Here is a 16,525-nt window from a genome sequence, read left to right as displayed (position 1 = left end):
ATTTTTAGAGAAGAGAATTTAGCAACAAATAGGCAGTTGTGGTAGACTGTAAAGCAACAAAAAAAATGTTAAATAACAAGAAAAATGTTATTTAAATTTGTGCGTATTTATCAAAGTTTAGTGGAAATTTAGTTGCATAAATAAATTAGGTTTTTGGTATAAAAAGAGGGCGTGATTGACCAAGCAAATTTTGTCCAATCACGTAACCCGAAAATTATATAAATATATATGAGTGGAACGTTACTTAGAAACGATCTATTTGTATATTCGTTATGACGTCAGTGCAATAAACCATGAACTGAGTCAGGGTTTTCCCCGTTTCGTACTAACATACTTAACGTTCAAGTGTTTTAGCGTTGTGTTTTTTGTGTATTTGTTTAGTTTTATTTTAAATTTATTGACGAATTTACCTTCAAAATGGAGCAAAATAATAACAACGACAAATCAATTTTGTGCGTGGGTTTAATATGTCTGGATATTGTTAATATTTGTAACAGCTTTCCAAAGGAAAACTCCGATCAAAGGTTGGTAGTTTCGTATTAATTTGTGTCAACCGGCAGCGTGGTGTAGTGGTAAGAACACTTGCTACACTACGATGAGGTCGTGGGTTCAATCCCCACTGATCTTATGCTGTAGCGCCCTTGAGTAAGGCGCTATGAACGGTATAAACTCCTGCTTAACCAACACTTAATTAGCAGCTTATTATTATTATTCATTAATTATAATCATTAATATCCCAAACTTCAACAGGCAAGGCTGGGTCGGAGTAACTGGTGTTATGTTTAAGTCACGCATTCGATCTTTCCACATCGAGGATAAAGATATATACAAAAAAAAATTATACTAGAATATTAACCTATTTAACTATAGTTATAGTAAAACTATTGAACTAGACTGAAGTAGATTAAAAAACTATGCCAAGTTTTAGTGCTTTTTTGTAACTAACATATACTAAACTATTTAAAACTGCAAAGTTACCAAACACTACGGGTAGTACTAAAATACGGGATGCGGAAAGTTGCGGGAAATACCGAGGCCGTATGTAAACGTTAACAAAAAAACGCTGAATGCGGAAAAAGGCGGACTTTTTATACCCTCCCCTAATCTTCCCTTGTGCTTTATATTCAATTTGCATCATTTCATGACCTTTAAAGTTAATCCCGCATCACCCCTTAGCCCTTTAGATAAAAACAGCAATCATCCCGCAGAAAAGTACAAAAATTCCGTTCTGTCCCGCATTCCGCGAATTTTCGTTAACGTTTACATACGGTCCCGCACTATCCCGCATCCCGTACTTTAGTATTGTCCAACACTTCTTAACTTTATTTATTTGTAGAGTTCTTGCTATGAATTGGCAGAAAGGTGGAAATGCAGTAAACACAAGTTGTGTGTTGGCTATGCTGGGGAATAAAGTCGATTGCTTTAGTTCCTTACCGGATACTGAAGCTGATTACCTAACAACATCGTACGTTAACTTTACAAAGTTAAAATCAAACAATTTTGTATCATTTTAATGTCTTGGGTTTAATTCTCACTAAAGGCAATGAAAATTGTATATTTAATAAAGTCAATACAATAAATATATCATTCTGGACAACTCAGTAGTAAGATTTAATCTTAATTTCACTAAGATTCCTTTACATCACTAAACATTGACTTAATATTCAGATTTGTGATCAATCAAATCAAAGAATATGGGGTTGGTTTGGACAACGTTGTTCTTCAAGATGATGGCACTCTACCCTGCTCTACTGTGATTGTTAACAAGGAGAATGGGTCAAGAACAATCACTCATTTTAGAAGGTAAAATCAAGGAGTTATTTGTTGATAAAAATGGTAGTTTTCTAATAAATAGTGGGATTTTTATTAAGGAATATTTTTTTTTCATTGCCTTATTACATTATGAATCAATTGATGTTGACAATTTACAACATTTGAATTAAAAAATTATAAACTTGCAATTTTTAAGTTAATCAAAAGCACAACATTTTATAATTGTCAATTATACCAACATTACCATGACAATAATAGTACAATTTAAGTAAAACAAAATGATTTATTGTTTTGCTGACCTTTTGAAAATGTAAATTAAATATAATTAACAGGGTAATAAAAACAAAATTGTGTTCCGATAATAAATTTTGCTAATTGCTTGTTTAGACACTTGCCAGAACCCACATTAGAAGATTTTCAAAAAGTTAAGCTCAATAAAGTATCGTGGGTTATTTTTGAGGTAATGTCCTTTATATATAATATTATATGACACTTCCCTTATGGTCTCTGTAAACTGTTACATCCTGTCTTTGTTTAACTATAGCCTAATGTTAAATTTAGTTACATAATAATCCCAACTATATATATATCTATTTTGTTTACGCTGTCGCAAATAACCTAGGTATAATTATGATGTCACAAAACCTAGTTATGATGTCATATACCTATGTTATGTCACAAAACTGTGTTATAATGTAACAAAACCATGTTATGATGTCACAAAGGGTCGGAATCTAGAAAATGTGTTTAAGATGATCGACCATGTTATAAACTACAACAACAAAGTTAAACCGAGCAATCAAATTAAGATTGCGGTCGAGCTGGAAAAAGCAAAAAGAATAAAGTTACATCATCTAGCTGAACATGCAGACTTAGTGAGTTAAATAAGTTATAAGTAAACCTAAACAATGCTAAACGAAATCCTACCTTCATAACTCCATAATATTAAAAATTCTAAGACTAAATAATGTTAAAATTTAGGTGATTTTAAGTGAAGATTATGCTTTAAAACATGGATTAACTTCAGCCAAGGATGCTGTGGAAGCTTATAAGAAAAAGGCAAAACAAGGGTAAGTGTAAAGCTTAAAATAAAAACAACTTCAGAACTTTAAACCCTGCACCTTTGGACCCTAATCCAATGCCATGCTAAGTTAATAAACAATACAAAATATATGAAGGGAGAATATAATAAGGTTTCTTTTTTAATTTTCTTTTTCTTTTCTAGTGCTTATATTGTTTGTGCTTGGGGTAAAGAGGGTGCTGCATCGGGGGTCGTTGGTGTCGATGATGACATCACAATGACCCCCTCGTACCCCCCTGAGAAGGTCGTTGACACCCTTGGAGCAGGGGACACGTTTAACGCGGGGTTAGTCCATGCATTGTCCCGGGGCAGGGACCTTAAATCTTCGGTGAATTTCGGGTGCTATTTGGCTGGGTTTAAAGTGGGGACTTATGGGTATGATGCGATTCGTGACTTGTCCCCCGACGTTAAACTTTGTCAGAATGGGTTTTAACGTTAATACCATTTATCCTGTGTGTTCTCTGTGTAGAAAATCTGTACATATTAGTTTTTGTTAGTGGTACTATATAATCATATAAGCTTAGGTATACTAACTTTGCAGTATTACAACTTCACTTAAAATAGTAAAGTTTCTTCAATTTTAAAGCTACAGTATTGTTCTTTTAACTTTGTGATGCCTTATATTTGCCGCAACATTCGTTCAATTGTTTTTTACTAACTGGATTTTAGAAGCATTTAGGTTCTTGTATTTTACTGATAATTAGAATAATTTTTTTATATTATGCAATTTATTGGTGATATCAACTAACCAAGCAATCTACTGTGTTAATATTAAAAAATAAAATAAAAAATGCTATATATATTAGTTATAAGGTTGAGTGTTGTTACTGTTAGATGTAACTTAGAAATATGAATAAGCATTTTATAATACTAGAAAACTAAAAACTGTTTTTCTAGTTTGACTTTATCATAATATTTAAAACCCAAATATCATAAAACTAAAGATATTTGATAAGAAATTACCTGAAACATAATGATGTAGATGTTAAAATCTTTAATTGTTGTCCACCTTGATCCCTGTGAGGAGAAATCCTCCTCCAGAACTCATCTGGACTTTGGGATGAGTTCGTTCTGGGAGGACCTAAAATGTTAAAAGTTTATCAATTAATTTTTTCGATTAACTAAAAGTTAACTAAATTAAAAGTCAGAATAGTAATTGAGGTTAAATATACAGAATGGATAAAGAATGAAATGCATTGATTTCGCAAACTTTTTTTGTATATATCTTTATCCTTGATGTGGGAAAGTCGAATACCCAACCTAAACATAGAGTAACATCAGTTACTCCAACCCAGTCTCGAGTTGCCTTTGTTAGTTTGGGATATTATAAATTATAATTGCCCGATAATTAAGCTGCTTATTAGGTCAGGAGGTTAAACCGTTCATAGCGTTATACTCAGGGGCACTAAAGCATGAGATCACTGGGGATCGAACCCAGGACCTAATGTAGTGCAGAAAGTGTTCTGGCCACTACATCACACTGCTGGTTGTTTAAATAGATCGTGTTTATGAAAGAAAACCTAAATAGGTTAGAGTTGGGTTTAGGGTTTGATGTATCGGATCGTTTTCATCTTATATCATACCAGAAAAGTTTTTGGAACAATATTTGATTTATATGAATATCAACCTGGTATTCTCTTGTAAAAGTTTCAACAAGTTGGAGGTTTATGGCAGAATTACTGACGGACAATCGGACAAATAATTCCATCAGTGGTTCCCTGTATTCGTTATAAATCGCAAACGGACGAGAATTTCCCAGGGTTTCCAATAAACTTAAAACTATTGGTGTTGGGTGAAATCTAAACAAATTAAAAATTTAAAAATATAATTGGAATTTGTATAATATATTCTCGATTCTTTAAAAATTACTTGCATTACAAAAACAATGTGTAGTGGTAAGAATACTTGGCTTTACTATTCTGGGTTTAAAACTGTTTTTATACTGTTCCCCTAAGTAAGGCGCTATAAATGGCATAAACTTCTGCTAAGCCAGCACTAAATCAGCAGCTTAATTATCAGGCAATTATAATCTATAATATCCCAAACTGGCAAAGGAAACTTGAGACAAGGTCAGAGTAACTGATGCTACTCTATGTTTAGGCTCTAAAGTCAACCTTCCCACATCGAGGATAGATAAAAACAAGAAACTCACCTGCAAGCAACAATAAGAGCATCCATGTTTTTAGTTCCTAATGTTTCCCATGCCTTCTTCTGATGATTAAATCTCTTCAACCTTCTCTCACATCTCACTCTCTGTTTTTCTTCCTCACTTAATTGTTTTCGCTTCAAATTTTTATCCCCATTTTTGATTTTGTCCTCAATTTTATCGTCCAAGTTTAAGTTACCCTCAGTTTTAGTTTCTTTTAGTTCTTTATCCTCATTATTTAATATTTTATTATTTATCAGTTTATCCTCAATCTCAAGTTCCCCAGATTTATTGCCAACTTTTAGTTTATCCTCGCTGGGGTCAACAATATCACCTGCAAAAGTTGAACTGAATGGTTTCCCTGACAACAGGGGTCCAACTTTATGCAGGGGCAGGGAATGTAAACAATCCCAGAATTCGTCTTTAAAGTTGAAATGAGAAACAGCAAACAGGTTAGCTGGGGTTTCCCCTATGTGGAGATTCACTATCAAACCTGAAAATAAGTTTTTGCAAATTGAATTAAACTTAAAAAAATTGAATTAAACTTTTGCAAATTGAATTAAACTTAAAAAAACATAAACAAACTAAAAAACTATGTATTGGCGAGCCAGCATAAACATATAAACTTATGTCTTTACAATTTCCTTGGTAATATTTACAATGCCACCATTTATTTACATTTATTTGTTCTTAATGTGGAAAGTCAAATGCACAACCTAAACAAAGAGTAACATCAGTTATTCCTTCCCAGTCTTGAGTTGTCTTTAGAATATTATAAATCATAACTGCCCGACAATTGAGCTGCTAATCAAGTATTGGCTCAGCAGAAGTTTATACTGTTTATAGTCGTAACTCAATAGCGCTACAACATGGGAGCAGTGAGAATCGAACCCAGAACCTCATGTAGTGAAGACAAGTGCTCTGACCACTACACCATGCTGCCAGTAATTGTCAATTCACAAACCTTTTCCACCCAGTCTCTCCATAATCATCCCCAACAAAACCCCTGAGCAGGTCTCGAGCACAACAACTTTGCTCCCATGTTGGATGTTGGAGAAAGTTAAGATTTGTGAAGCGATGTCGAGTCGAAGTTGGCAGATCTTGGAGGGTTCCCTCTCTTGATATAACTTGCACATTGTACGTCCTGTCGGTCTGTTGTAGTAGAAACAGGATTTTAAACATAAAGTGAGCACATAAATTTTATAGTATAGTTATCATAGTTAAGAATAAAATAATGATATTCATTTATTGTTTAATTGACTTATAATGAGTATTTAATTGAAGTAGAAAGTTAATGCATGATTACATGCTTTTACCCTTAGAAAATAGCGGCATTATATATATATATATAAGAAATTTAAACCTTTACCGGAGGCGTGGTGTAGTGGTAAAAACATTTGCTACACCACACACAAGGTCGTGAATTTAATGCCCACTGCTCTCATGCTGTAGTACCCTTAAGTAAGGCACTATATACAGTATAAACTCCTCCTGAGCCAACACTTAATCAGCAGCATAATTATTGGGGAATTATAGTCCATAATATCCCAAACTGCCACATGCAACTCGAGACTGGGTCGGAGTAACTGATGTGACTCAAAAAAAAACCTCAAGTTTCTAAAATATTAAATTTAAACAATCTATGGATCTATTGGATTACGGTTACAAAAAAAACTCTTGTACTATTGCCTGATAATTTTTTTTAACGTGAATTTTTTATGAAAACAGTGAAAAACAAGTGATCCGAATTTGTTTAAATACCTTAAAATGCGAATAAAAGATGAATATTTCTTCTGTTTTTTCTTAAGATATTTCTTTTGTGAAAACGCAGTTTTATCGGAGAAAGAAGAGGAGTTTTTGACCAAACTTTCAATAATTTCTTCTCCCGTGGCCCCTTTTTCTTTCATCTCTAGAAGATCGTCTCTCTTTAATGTTTGTGATTCACCATGAAGGTCAGTTAGTGACCTTTAAACAAACAAAAATTAGAATTAAAAATACCACTATACTGAAGAACTTAAATGAAAATTTCTAAAAAAAACTTTCCCAAATTTAAAAATCTTAATTGGTTGCAACTTTTGGTAAAATTTATGCTACTTTTAAATATATTTTGAGTTTTGCAGTCAGGAAGTTTTTTTTATTCTTACATATTAGTTTTATATTAAATTGCTTATTGGTATATATTTCAAATATAATGTTAAAGTGTAAAGTTTTATGTTATTTATTTAATTATTATTTGTATATTTTAAATGCTTTGTAGTATATGTGTTAGTAAACTTAAAGTAACATAATATACCACAAACCTGTTGTCTTTAGTTGTATTAATTGAATCGTCTTCAGCAAAATTAAAATCTTCAACTTCACCTGCTTCCACTTTGGTTAGTTGAGTGTTTTTTACTAAAATTTTAAAACCAATTTTAGTAAGATTATATGGTTTATATATTACCATGTTTTCTTTAACAGTTTCTAGCAAAACAATATTAAACCTAAAGAACAATGATAGTTTGAATTATAAATTTAAAATTAATAATTAGGCAGCAATTTTTATCAATTTATAAATTTAAAACAGTTTTAAAAAAGTATTAACCATTTAATATGAACACATTCTATAAGAATTTAACTTGGTATATTTTTAATCAATTATTTTCGTTTTCTTTGTTAAAATTTAGTTGAATTAGAATAGTTTACCTTGAAATAATGTTCCGAATTTACAACCGACCGCTGCTTCGGGATAAAATCTTAATTTCTCAAAAACCACCAACTTTTTAGGAACCAGTTTAATGGCTTTCATAACTTTTTCTTTTTGGAAGATCACAGTCTCGTTTAAACTTATAAACTCCGACATTTTTAAAGTTTAATTGAATAAAATTAAAGAAAACAAAAATACAAACACGTGGTCATAAAAATTGGGTAATTCCCACAATTGCTATATTCATTTTTATATTTTTTTTTATTTTATCCTCAACAAATTTATAGAAAATTTCAACAAAATTCTTTCGAACATTATTCAATTAAAAATTGCAGAATATTTATACAAAAAATATTTAACAAATAATGGTTTCAACATTAAAATAAATTCCAAAAAGTTATTTAAATTTAATTCTTTTAACAATAAAATAGTTAGCTTAAAAATCTAGGCACCTACAATTATCAGTAATACAAAATCTAACAACAATTATATTAGAAACCCACACTAACTGTACAGTTAAAAAAAAGACTAAAATGTTATTGAATATTGAAACAATAAATGTAGTTAAAAAAACAAATTTTGGCTTGAAAACTTACAAGATGTTAATTCTAACTGACAACTTAATTACTTTATTAAAAATAGATACAAGAAAGCAGTAACAACAATACAAAACAATTGAAACATTTAAACATCTTTGAAATAATTAGAGTTGTTTTTATGTAAATAAAAAGATGACAACTTAAATATTGAAATACAGATTACATGAAATTTCAATGCATTGTAGAGCTTTCAAAAGAAAATATAATACAAACTAAATTAACATATTTACATGAAAAAAATTAAAAATTTACCAAATAAATATTCCAATTATCCACTTTTTGTTTTATTTAAATTTTAAACTAATTAAATAATTCCAAAAATCCAAGCTTGTCTCTAAACCTAACTTTAAAAAAATTAAAAAAACTTTAATTTTACGGCAGAGCAGTTCCTTCTTTGTTTTGATAATTTTGAATTCTTCTTTTCCCCAACCTTGAGTAAGTTTGTTGTTTCAAATAAATCTTTAAAACTCCTTTAATTGCAACAAAGGCTATTCCACCCTGTTAGAAAAACACATAGATTTATATAAAAAATAGTAACTGAACTTAAAAATTCACTGATCCTTTTTATCTTTTATTACTACTCATATATTAATAAAATATAATACATTATCTGATTTTAGTCCAAAAATAGAACTAAATACTAAAACAATAATAAAATAGTAAAAATGTGTTTTTTCTTTAAATAATAAAAAAAATTTGGACAAAATTTTGGCAACCCGTTGAATTAACAATCTGGCAACCCTGGAAGATTAAGCTGAGGATAAACTTACCAGAATACTTCTTTGCAGGTTCCCATCCACTGTTCTAAACATTAACTTTCCAACAACGGTAGCTATAGTGGGAAAGAACATCGCACCGCAGAAAACTCGACCAAATTTAATTTCACGAGCAGGTTGTTCTGGTTGGGCGACCGGTAATATTTCGTTCGGCTGGGTTCTAACGAGGATAAATTGAAGGTTTGTGAATAAAATTAAATAGGGCCAATTAGGGTAACTATGCTGAATTATTTTAGGTGAATATTTAAAAGCAAAACATGTGTTAGTTGCAAAAAATCTAGGTCAAAATATTTTTAGAAATTTTTTTTTTTTTTTTTGTATATACTATTATCCCATAGAGTAACATCAGTTACTCCGACCCAGTCTCGAGTTGCCTGTGGCAGTTTGGGATATTATAGATTATAATTGCCCGATAATTATATTGCGGATTAAGTGCTGGCTCAGCAGGAGTTCATACCGTTTATAGCGCCTTACTTAAGGGCGCTACAGCATGAGATCAGTGGGGATTGAACCAATGACCTTATGTGTGGTGTAGCAAGTGTTCTTACCACTACGCCACGCTGCTGGTTTTCTATTAAATGACAGTAATCCAATGTTAATATATTTTATGCCTTACATGGGTAATAAATACTTGAGGATAGCGAGTTTATGAGAATGTTTTCTCCATATTCTAAGTAAATATTCGTCCCACTGAATCAGCTTTCCCAACACTAACACAACAGGAATCGCTGGAAGTCCGATAAGGAGAAACAGGGGATCAGCTTGTTCCATCATATCTAACCCCTCTTTGTGACCCAGAACCTTAAAAATAACAATTTTTCATTTTTTTTGTAAATGATGTTGGTTAAATAAAATTGTTTTTGTTGGTACAAATTGGTCAAGTTATATCTTAATATTTATTTTGCTTTATTTAACTAAAATAAGGTTAACTATACAAATATAAACACAGTAGTTTAGTTGTCGTTATATGGTCACAACTCTTAACTAATATTTGCCCCTGATAATTTACCCATGCACCACAACATATATATATATATATATATATCATCCACTAAGCTTTATTATATATAAAGAATTCTAAAAAAGTAAGCCATCAAAGAGAACTTTTCATGTTTTAGGACGGTATTAAAATCAAGTAAAAAACAATGATAGGCTCAGCACAAAGTTCTAAATTTCAGGAGGTATCAAAGAATATGAAAATAACAATCATCATACCTGCATAACAGTGATAGCTCCATAAGTGACAGCAGTCCAGTAAACTGAGCCCAATAAAATACCAGTTGTTGTGAAGGGTGAACTTTTGTAGAGTAAGCGGTCGAGTGTTTGAAGAACTCTGCAGAACTTTCCTGACAAGTTGATTACAAACAGATTATCAAGTTAGTTGGTATGGCAACTTTAAGGTTATGTAAATACCAAGAACAAAACTTAATAGTTTACAATTTAATTTTTAATAAAACCTTTAAGTTAACTTTAATGTAAATTTGGGATAAAAATACTTTAAAAACAATGTAAGCCCTAAAATATAAAATAAAACCAAAAAAGGTTGATAAAATACAATATTTAAATTGTAACTTATTAGTATTACGTAGAAGTTTTACATACCAAATTATATAGAAGTTCGAAAAAGGTTTCTATAATTAAAATTTCAATAAATTAAGGAGAACCTTATGCCAGCAGTGTGGTGTAGACCTCACCACATGAGGTCCTGGGTTTAATCACCACTGCTGTCATGCTGTAAAGCACTTAATTAAAGCCCTATAACGGTATAAACTCCTGCTAAGCCAATACTGAAACAGAAGTTTAATTATCAGGCAATTATAATCCAAACTGCCAAAGACAACTCGAGACTGGTTTGGGGTAACTTATGTTACTTTATGTTTAGGTCGTGAAGTCAACCTTTTTATGTTGAGAATAAATAAATATATTTAAAAAAATAATTACTCACCGAATGGGGGAAATATAATGACATATTCAGTGTTGCATTGTGGGCATTGAACTTTAGTGTAAGCGTGACCTTTCTGTTTCTCATCTACCCACCGCATTAAACATGAGTGGTGAACCCACTTTGTTGTGCCATGGCAGCGGCACGGTCGGATCCATTCTGCCGTGGTGTCGTCGTCATCTCCACCAAAACAAACCCAACAATTTTTGCTAGAATTTAAAAATTAAAGATTTTTAATAAAAATCTAATTATACATTTTTAGTTGCAATAAAAAAGTAAAACGGTGTGCTCTATCATGCTCATTAACAAAGTGTTTATTTAAACCGTAATTCCAACATTGCTTTTGTACTAAATTTTAAATTTAAAGTCATAATTTAACAATATTCTAAGATTAATAGAAAAACTTGACGTTTTTACAGAAGGACCTGGATTTGATCCCAACTTTTTTACGCTGTAAGTTTTCTTAACCATGCATTTTAACAAAAAGTTTAACAAAACTTTTGTACAAAATTAAAAAGGTTATCTTATGAGTAATAATTACAAAATTGTAAAAAATATTTTACACTAACATAACTTAGTTTAAGTAAGAACACTTGGCCTAACTACAGAAAGACCTCGGTTTGATCCCTACTACGTCCATGTTGTACTGCTCTTTAACAACCCTGTATAAACTTTATTTTATATTGAGTTCAACTTACTGTAAGTCTGGGTTTTCCGGTGCCAAACTAACATTCATTGTTTCCCCGTTTTCATTTTCCACATTTATTTCAATTTGTGGATTTTCATCATAATCATCATTGTATATGTCGTCTTCATCGTCTATGACGTCATCATCTTCGTCGTTTGTGACATCATCATCATCGTCGTTAAAGTTGACCACATATTCTGGAACCCCGTCCTCGGGCGAGACAACTCGATTGGTTTCATGAGTTTCCATTTTTATTAAAAATAATTGTTCTGAAAAGTAAGTTCTAGATTAATTAGTCCTAATTTTAAATGACATTGGCCCTACTGTTGATTAACTTTCTAGATTGCTTTGTCTGTTGTCGATTCTTTAACAAAAGCCAATGTTATAAAACAATCTAACAATGCCTTGTACAAATATTTAACAATAAATGAGTAATAAAATAGTTAGGGTGGTGTAATTTCCACGCTTACAGTCATTTTTTATCTAATCTTAGTCAACAAAATTTAATATTTACGCAATTTACAGAAACTCGCAACTAAAGTTTATTTTAAAAAATTAACGTTTATAAATTTTAGTTCCGCATTCTTTAGTAATTTGTTCGCGTTTTTATCATTATCAAAATACTTTTATTTATCTAATTAAAAGTAATTAAACATTAACTAAAACGTAAACAAAAAAATGCAGTTATTTTAAAAATCGATAATTAGTTCTACGTCACGCTTTGTCACATTTTTGTTATAACTCCCTTGTGTTTCACGAGAAAAAAAGCTCTCTCGTATTTTTCTCTCTCGAATTGACCACGTGACTTTGTTTACATTTTTCTATTTTAAAATGGCGTCAAACGAAACTTCATTTTCTGAAATTAAAAATTTGTATAAAGAAAAATTGGATGAACTGTTGGGGGATCCATTATTATGCGACCTACGATCTGATATAACGCTAGAAGAGGTATGAGTTATGGCTATATTGTATTATAATAAATAAACTTTATTAACTTGTATATTTTCTTAATTTTTAAAAAACATAACAACTTATTGTTTCTCCTATGCAAATAACAGTAAGTAAAATTGATTTTCATTAATTACTAATTGTGTAAATTAATTAAAAAGGTTACAGTTTGAGGAGCCTTATTAGCGTCGCCAGCCAAGTTTATAAAAACAATTTTATTACCTTACCCTAATCTTCTTTTGTACATTCTGGCCTTTCCGCATTCATTTTAGTACTACTCATTTAAACCGACGGACGACGCTAATAGAGCTCCCAGTTTGATATCCAAACAATCCAAAATAAAAAAAAATTATTTTCAGATAAAATCCTTAATTGACCTTGAGCATGGACAAGCAATGACAATCAACATCAACCGAGCTGATGGTGAAATTTATTCGATTGTCGTCAACCAGAATGCAACCGTCCTCGACCTTAAGAAAGCAATAAAACGACATGTGACCTTGAAACAAGAACGAAATAACGGGGTCACCTGTATAAGTTGGAAGAGAATATGGAAAACTTATTGGCTTGTGTTTGATGGAGTTAAACTAAAAGAAAATAATAAAATATTGAAGGATTATGGATTGTGTAATAAATGTAATGTTAATTTTATCAAGCGTCTTAACGACAGATAACTAATTTTATTAATTAATTAAATTAATTAGAAGAAATAAACCAACACTTACTCTGTATAAATGTTTTCCAAAAATCATGAACTATTTAAATTATTGTAAAATATTTAATGTAAAATGTTTAATGTACCTAAATGTATCCAAATATACAAAATACCATGTTTTTCTTCTCTGTGTACTTTCTTTTTATTTTTAATTATTTATCTTTTAATACAACAAAACTGTTTGCAAAAAGTTTGTGTTCCTGACATGTGCATTTAAAAGTTTATTATAAGTTTATTAGTTAACAATTAACTTCACAACCCTTAAGCAAACAAATTAATTGTATCTTAAACATGGAAGCTAAGTTAAATGGTTGGTTGGAAAGAATTAAAAATGAATTAAATGAAGTTGTTGAGTTTTGGGTAAAGCATTCACATGATAAAGAATATGGGTGAGTTGTGAGTTTAAATAATGTGTTTAAAAATAGTAAATTCTAATGGCACTAAAATGTAATACAAAAACAATTACCGCCAGTGTGGTGTAGTGGTAAACACACTTGCTACACCACCATGAGGTCGTGGGTTCAATCCCCACTGATCTCATGCTGTAGCGCCCTTGAGTAAGCTATAAACGGTATAAACTCCTGCTGAGCCAGTACTTAATCAGCAGCATAATTATCAGGCAATTATAATCTCTATAATATCCCAAACTGCCATGGGCAACTCGAGACTGGGTCAGAGTAACTGATATTACTCTATGTTTAGGTCGTGCATTCGACCTTCACACATCGAGGATAAAGATAAATACGGGAAAAAAACAAGGGTTTTTTAAGGATTGTTATAAAGACCTTAAAGTTATATTAAAGGCTAAACTTAATAAAATATATATAAATTTAAATTTATATTGCCCTTTACTAAAAATTTTGAAATATTGAAGTGGATTTTTTACTTGCTTAACTGACAAAGGAGAAGTTTATGATGAAACAAAATATGTTTGGTTGCAAAGTAGGCAAGTTTGGATGTACGCAAGACTTTCTAATGAGGTTGAAAGGTTTAAAATTTTACTTCAACATGCAGTTGAAGGTAAGATAGTGTTCCTAAAATAAATCAGACTGGTCTGCTTATAAAATATAGTTTTGTACTTCAAAATTTAAAATGTTGCATAAAACTAACTAAAAAAAAGTCACCAACAAAAGCTATCAAAAAATCCAAGCAAAAACTGTTTTTGGGTTTTTTCTTAGACATTAGATTGTTTAAGTCTATGCTATTTTACCTAAAAATCCCTGATTAATTAACATTTGTTACCTTAGGTGCAGAGTTTTTAATTAAACACTGTTTAATTGAACAAGAGGGATTTAAAAGATGTCCATTCTCAGTAACTAGAAAAGGAATTCCAATCAAAGTTCAGAGACAAATTTTCACTGAATGTTTTTTTGTAATGGCAATGTCTGAAGTATGGAGGTCAACCCAGCAACTAAAATACAAGGTTCTAGAATGTCATGTACCTAAAAATTTAGAGAACTTGCACTTTTATGTCATGGAATTAAGCCTCTTTGAATGGGCAAAGTGTTATGTTTACTAAATATAATGTGATTTTTGTTGACTATATATGTACTTCGTACACTTATTACGTGCATTGTACATGTTATAATTAGTATACCCACTTTACATGGCCTATTTAAAAGAACCTTTTAGGACCAAATCCTAAATTAAATATGGATTAAAATTTAATCTCTAAGATGGGTAAACTTAAACTTAATTATAAGAGAACAAATTTTAAATTTTCTGTTTTTAACAACCACACGAATCAATAACTGAAAGTTACTTAAACACAGAAGTTGGCAGTTGAAATGATGAATCAAATCAGTGTCTGGTGTATGGACAACGATGACGGATTAAACAAGAAAAAATTTGATGGAAACCCTGCTACGTTGAGCCTCGCCGTGCCGATGATGGCATTATGCTTGAGCGAGCAGATGAAGACCTGTGGGTTACCATGGCAATGGGAGGATAAACTGGAGGAGTGGGCTGTCAATCAAATGATGTTGCATGTAAAAGTAAGTTAAGTTGATTAACTTAAAAATGATCAAATCAATTATATTAAAGTTAATTTAAATTTTTAAGGAAAACAGAGTTTTTGAGAATGTTTCAATGAATGGAGATAAAATAAATGGATCTAGTGGAAGACTACAAGTGCCAGGTTATATATTAACTTAGTTTATTAAAACTTTAAAACAGTGAATAAATCACTAACCATATATTATTGCATAGGTCATGCCATAGAGTGTGGTTGGTTTTTGTTGCAATATTCACAAAGAAAGAAAGATGATTCAGTTGCTCAAACTGCTATCAACATTTTCATGGATGCATCTTTTGAGTAGGAATAATAAAAAAATATTTTAAAATTAAAATATAATAATTTTTTAATATAAGGTAGTTCAAACCTGAAAACAGAGAACTACAATTAGAATTTTTACTTTTTCAACTGTTTAGAAAGTAAATTATAGGGAAATAATTACCATTAAAACCTTTGAATGTTTAATCCTTGAATTTTTGACCTTAAAAATTAATTTTTCAGTCAAGGTTGGGACAAGGTCAACGGTGGATTGTTATACTTCATTGATTCTGAGAACCTACCCACAATGCAACTGGAGTGGGACATGAAACTTTGGTGGCCACACACCGAAGCCATGGTCACATATTTGATGGCATATTGCCACACTTCTGACACAACCCACTTTGACAAGTTTGAAACAGTGACTAACTATGCTTTTGATAAGGTAGTTTGACTAATTTTTTTCTAATTAATAAAGAAATCATTTTTTTAATAACAAATCGACCTCATTGCATAAAATATCTTTTTTGGAGTTTAAACTTATATTAAAAAGGTTTAAGCTTTTAATTTTCTCCACAAATCTATCATAAATTTTTACAAAATCATTCTGTAATACCCCTAATCTCTTATTAAAATAATACCCCTAATCTTATTCTTAAAACCCATAAAAAATCAAGATTTTACCTTCAGTTTAGAGATGGTAATGGGGAATGGTTTGGTTATTTAAACCGAAGAAATGAGGTTGTCATCCAAGCTAAAGGAGGAGTGTGGAAAGGTTGTTTCCACCTTCCTAGGAGCCTCTACATGTGTGAACAACTCATCCAGGGATTATTAAAGAAGAAGGAATCTGTTTAACAAAAACAAGTTAATTGTGTGACTATTTTATATTGCTTGGTAGT

General features: G+C 31.0%; 5 protein-coding genes across 6 annotated transcripts; 3 read left to right on the top strand and 2 right to left on the bottom strand.

The window, feature by feature from the left end:
* The first annotated feature begins 331 nt into the window (after window positions 1-331).
* On the top strand, window positions 332-3,650 carry LOC145744714 (ketohexokinase-like). Of its 2 annotated transcripts, none has more exons than XM_082562636.1 (7): window positions 332-524; window positions 1,337-1,465; window positions 1,669-1,803; window positions 2,161-2,233; window positions 2,499-2,648; window positions 2,755-2,843; window positions 2,999-3,650. In XM_082562636.1, the coding sequence occupies exons 1-7, from the start codon at window positions 418-420 to the stop codon at window positions 3,285-3,287; spliced, it is 972 nt and encodes a 323-aa protein (XP_082418762.1). In that variant the 5' UTR covers window positions 332-417; the 3' UTR covers window positions 3,288-3,650. The 2 variants fall into 2 exon arrangements, with proteins under 2 accessions (XP_082418762.1, XP_082418763.1); XM_082562637.1 differs by having other exon boundaries at window positions 384-524; window positions 751-1,465.
* On the bottom strand, window positions 2,243-7,870 carry LOC145744712 (tRNA (adenine(58)-N(1))-methyltransferase non-catalytic subunit TRM6-like). The gene is made up of 8 exons (XM_082562635.1): window positions 7,686-7,870; window positions 7,301-7,394; window positions 6,762-6,965; window positions 5,965-6,152; window positions 5,007-5,493; window positions 4,482-4,653; window positions 3,818-3,935; window positions 2,243-3,328 (listed from the first exon to the last, which is right to left on the bottom strand). The coding sequence occupies exons 1-7, from the start codon at window positions 7,840-7,842 to the stop codon at window positions 3,849-3,851; spliced, it is 1,389 nt and encodes a 462-aa protein (XP_082418761.1). The 5' UTR covers window positions 7,843-7,870; the 3' UTR covers window positions 2,243-3,328; window positions 3,818-3,848.
* A 169-nt stretch (window positions 7,871-8,039) lies between these two features.
* Window positions 8,040-13,034, bottom strand: LOC145744657 (E3 ubiquitin-protein ligase MARCHF5-like). The gene is made up of 7 exons (XM_082562563.1): window positions 13,017-13,034; window positions 11,702-11,960; window positions 11,007-11,212; window positions 10,277-10,407; window positions 9,678-9,862; window positions 9,056-9,221; window positions 8,040-8,783 (listed from the first exon to the last, which is right to left on the bottom strand). The coding sequence occupies exons 2-7, from the start codon at window positions 11,938-11,940 to the stop codon at window positions 8,658-8,660; spliced, it is 1,053 nt and encodes a 350-aa protein (XP_082418689.1). The 5' UTR covers window positions 11,941-11,960; window positions 13,017-13,034; the 3' UTR covers window positions 8,040-8,657.
* LOC145746038 (U11/U12 small nuclear ribonucleoprotein 25 kDa protein-like) lies at window positions 12,523-13,423 on the top strand. The gene is made up of 2 exons (XM_082564217.1): window positions 12,523-12,639; window positions 12,999-13,423. Exons 1-2 carry the CDS (start codon window positions 12,523-12,525, stop codon window positions 13,311-13,313), a joined length of 432 nt encoding a protein of 143 aa, XP_082420343.1. The 3' UTR covers window positions 13,314-13,423.
* A 222-nt stretch (window positions 13,424-13,645) lies between these two features.
* Window positions 13,646-16,481, top strand: LOC145746037 (N-acylglucosamine 2-epimerase-like). Its single transcript, XM_082564216.1, has 8 exons — window positions 13,646-13,743; window positions 14,229-14,374; window positions 14,602-14,777; window positions 15,127-15,348; window positions 15,416-15,491; window positions 15,563-15,668; window positions 15,870-16,071; window positions 16,317-16,481. Exons 1-8 carry the CDS (start codon window positions 13,646-13,648, stop codon window positions 16,479-16,481), a joined length of 1,191 nt encoding a protein of 396 aa, XP_082420342.1.
* Window positions 16,482-16,525: the final 44 nt, after the last annotated feature.

This window comes from Corella eumyota, chromosome 3 (assembly GCF_963082875.1).
Source record: "Corella eumyota chromosome 3, kaCorEumy4.1, whole genome shotgun sequence".
NCBI lineage: Eukaryota > Metazoa > Chordata > Ascidiacea > Phlebobranchia > Corellidae > Corella > Corella eumyota.
This window is presented reverse-complemented; position numbering and strand designations above follow the sequence as displayed.

What these genes read in the sequence shown, in the direction of transcription:
- LOC145746037 (XM_082564216.1), top strand. Translation starts at nt 13,646, where the DNA reads ATGGAAGCTAAGTTAAATGGTTGGTTGGAAAGAATTAAAAATGAATTA. An exon ending in TGGAAGACTACAAGTGCCAG is followed by an intron (nt 15,492 to 15,562) that starts GTTATATATTAA and finishes ATTATTGCATAG; the next exon opens with GTCATGCCATAGAGTGTGGT. An exon ending in TTCATGGATGCATCTTTTGA is followed by an intron (nt 15,669 to 15,869) that starts GTAGGAATAATA and finishes TTAATTTTTCAG; the next exon opens with TCAAGGTTGGGACAAGGTCA.
- LOC145744657 (XM_082562563.1), bottom strand. Translation starts at nt 11,940, where the DNA reads ATGGAAACTCATGAAACCAATCGAGTTGTCTCGCCCGAGGACGGGGTT. An exon ending in CATTATATTTCCCCCATTCG is followed by an intron (nt 10,408 to 11,006) that starts GTGAGTAATTAT and finishes TCAACTTGTCAG; the next exon opens with GAAAGTTCTGCAGAGTTCTT. An exon ending in ACCTGCAAAGAAGTATTCTG is followed by an intron (nt 8,784 to 9,055) that starts GTAAGTTTATCC and finishes TTTTTCTAACAG; the next exon opens with GGTGGAATAGCCTTTGTTGC.
- LOC145744712 (XM_082562635.1), bottom strand. Translation starts at nt 7,842, where the DNA reads ATGTCGGAGTTTATAAGTTTAAACGAGACTGTGATCTTCCAAAAAGAA. An exon ending in AATACAACTAAAGACAACAG is followed by an intron (nt 6,966 to 7,300) that starts GTTTGTGGTATA and finishes GTTTGTTTAAAG; the next exon opens with GTCACTAACTGACCTTCATG. An exon ending in GCTCTTATTGTTGCTTGCAG is followed by an intron (nt 4,654 to 5,006) that starts GTGAGTTTCTTG and finishes TAATTTGTTTAG; the next exon opens with ATTTCACCCAACACCAATAG.
- LOC145746038 (XM_082564217.1), top strand. Translation starts at nt 12,523, where the DNA reads ATGGCGTCAAACGAAACTTCATTTTCTGAAATTAAAAATTTGTATAAA. An exon ending in CTGATATAACGCTAGAAGAG is followed by an intron (nt 12,640 to 12,998) that starts GTATGAGTTATG and finishes AATTATTTTCAG; the next exon opens with ATAAAATCCTTAATTGACCT.
- LOC145744714 (XM_082562636.1), top strand. Translation starts at nt 418, where the DNA reads ATGGAGCAAAATAATAACAACGACAAATCAATTTTGTGCGTGGGTTTA. An exon ending in GCTGATTACCTAACAACATC is followed by an intron (nt 1,466 to 1,668) that starts GTACGTTAACTT and finishes CTTAATATTCAG; the next exon opens with ATTTGTGATCAATCAAATCA. An exon ending in ACAATCACTCATTTTAGAAG is followed by an intron (nt 1,804 to 2,160) that starts GTAAAATCAAGG and finishes TTGCTTGTTTAG; the next exon opens with ACACTTGCCAGAACCCACAT.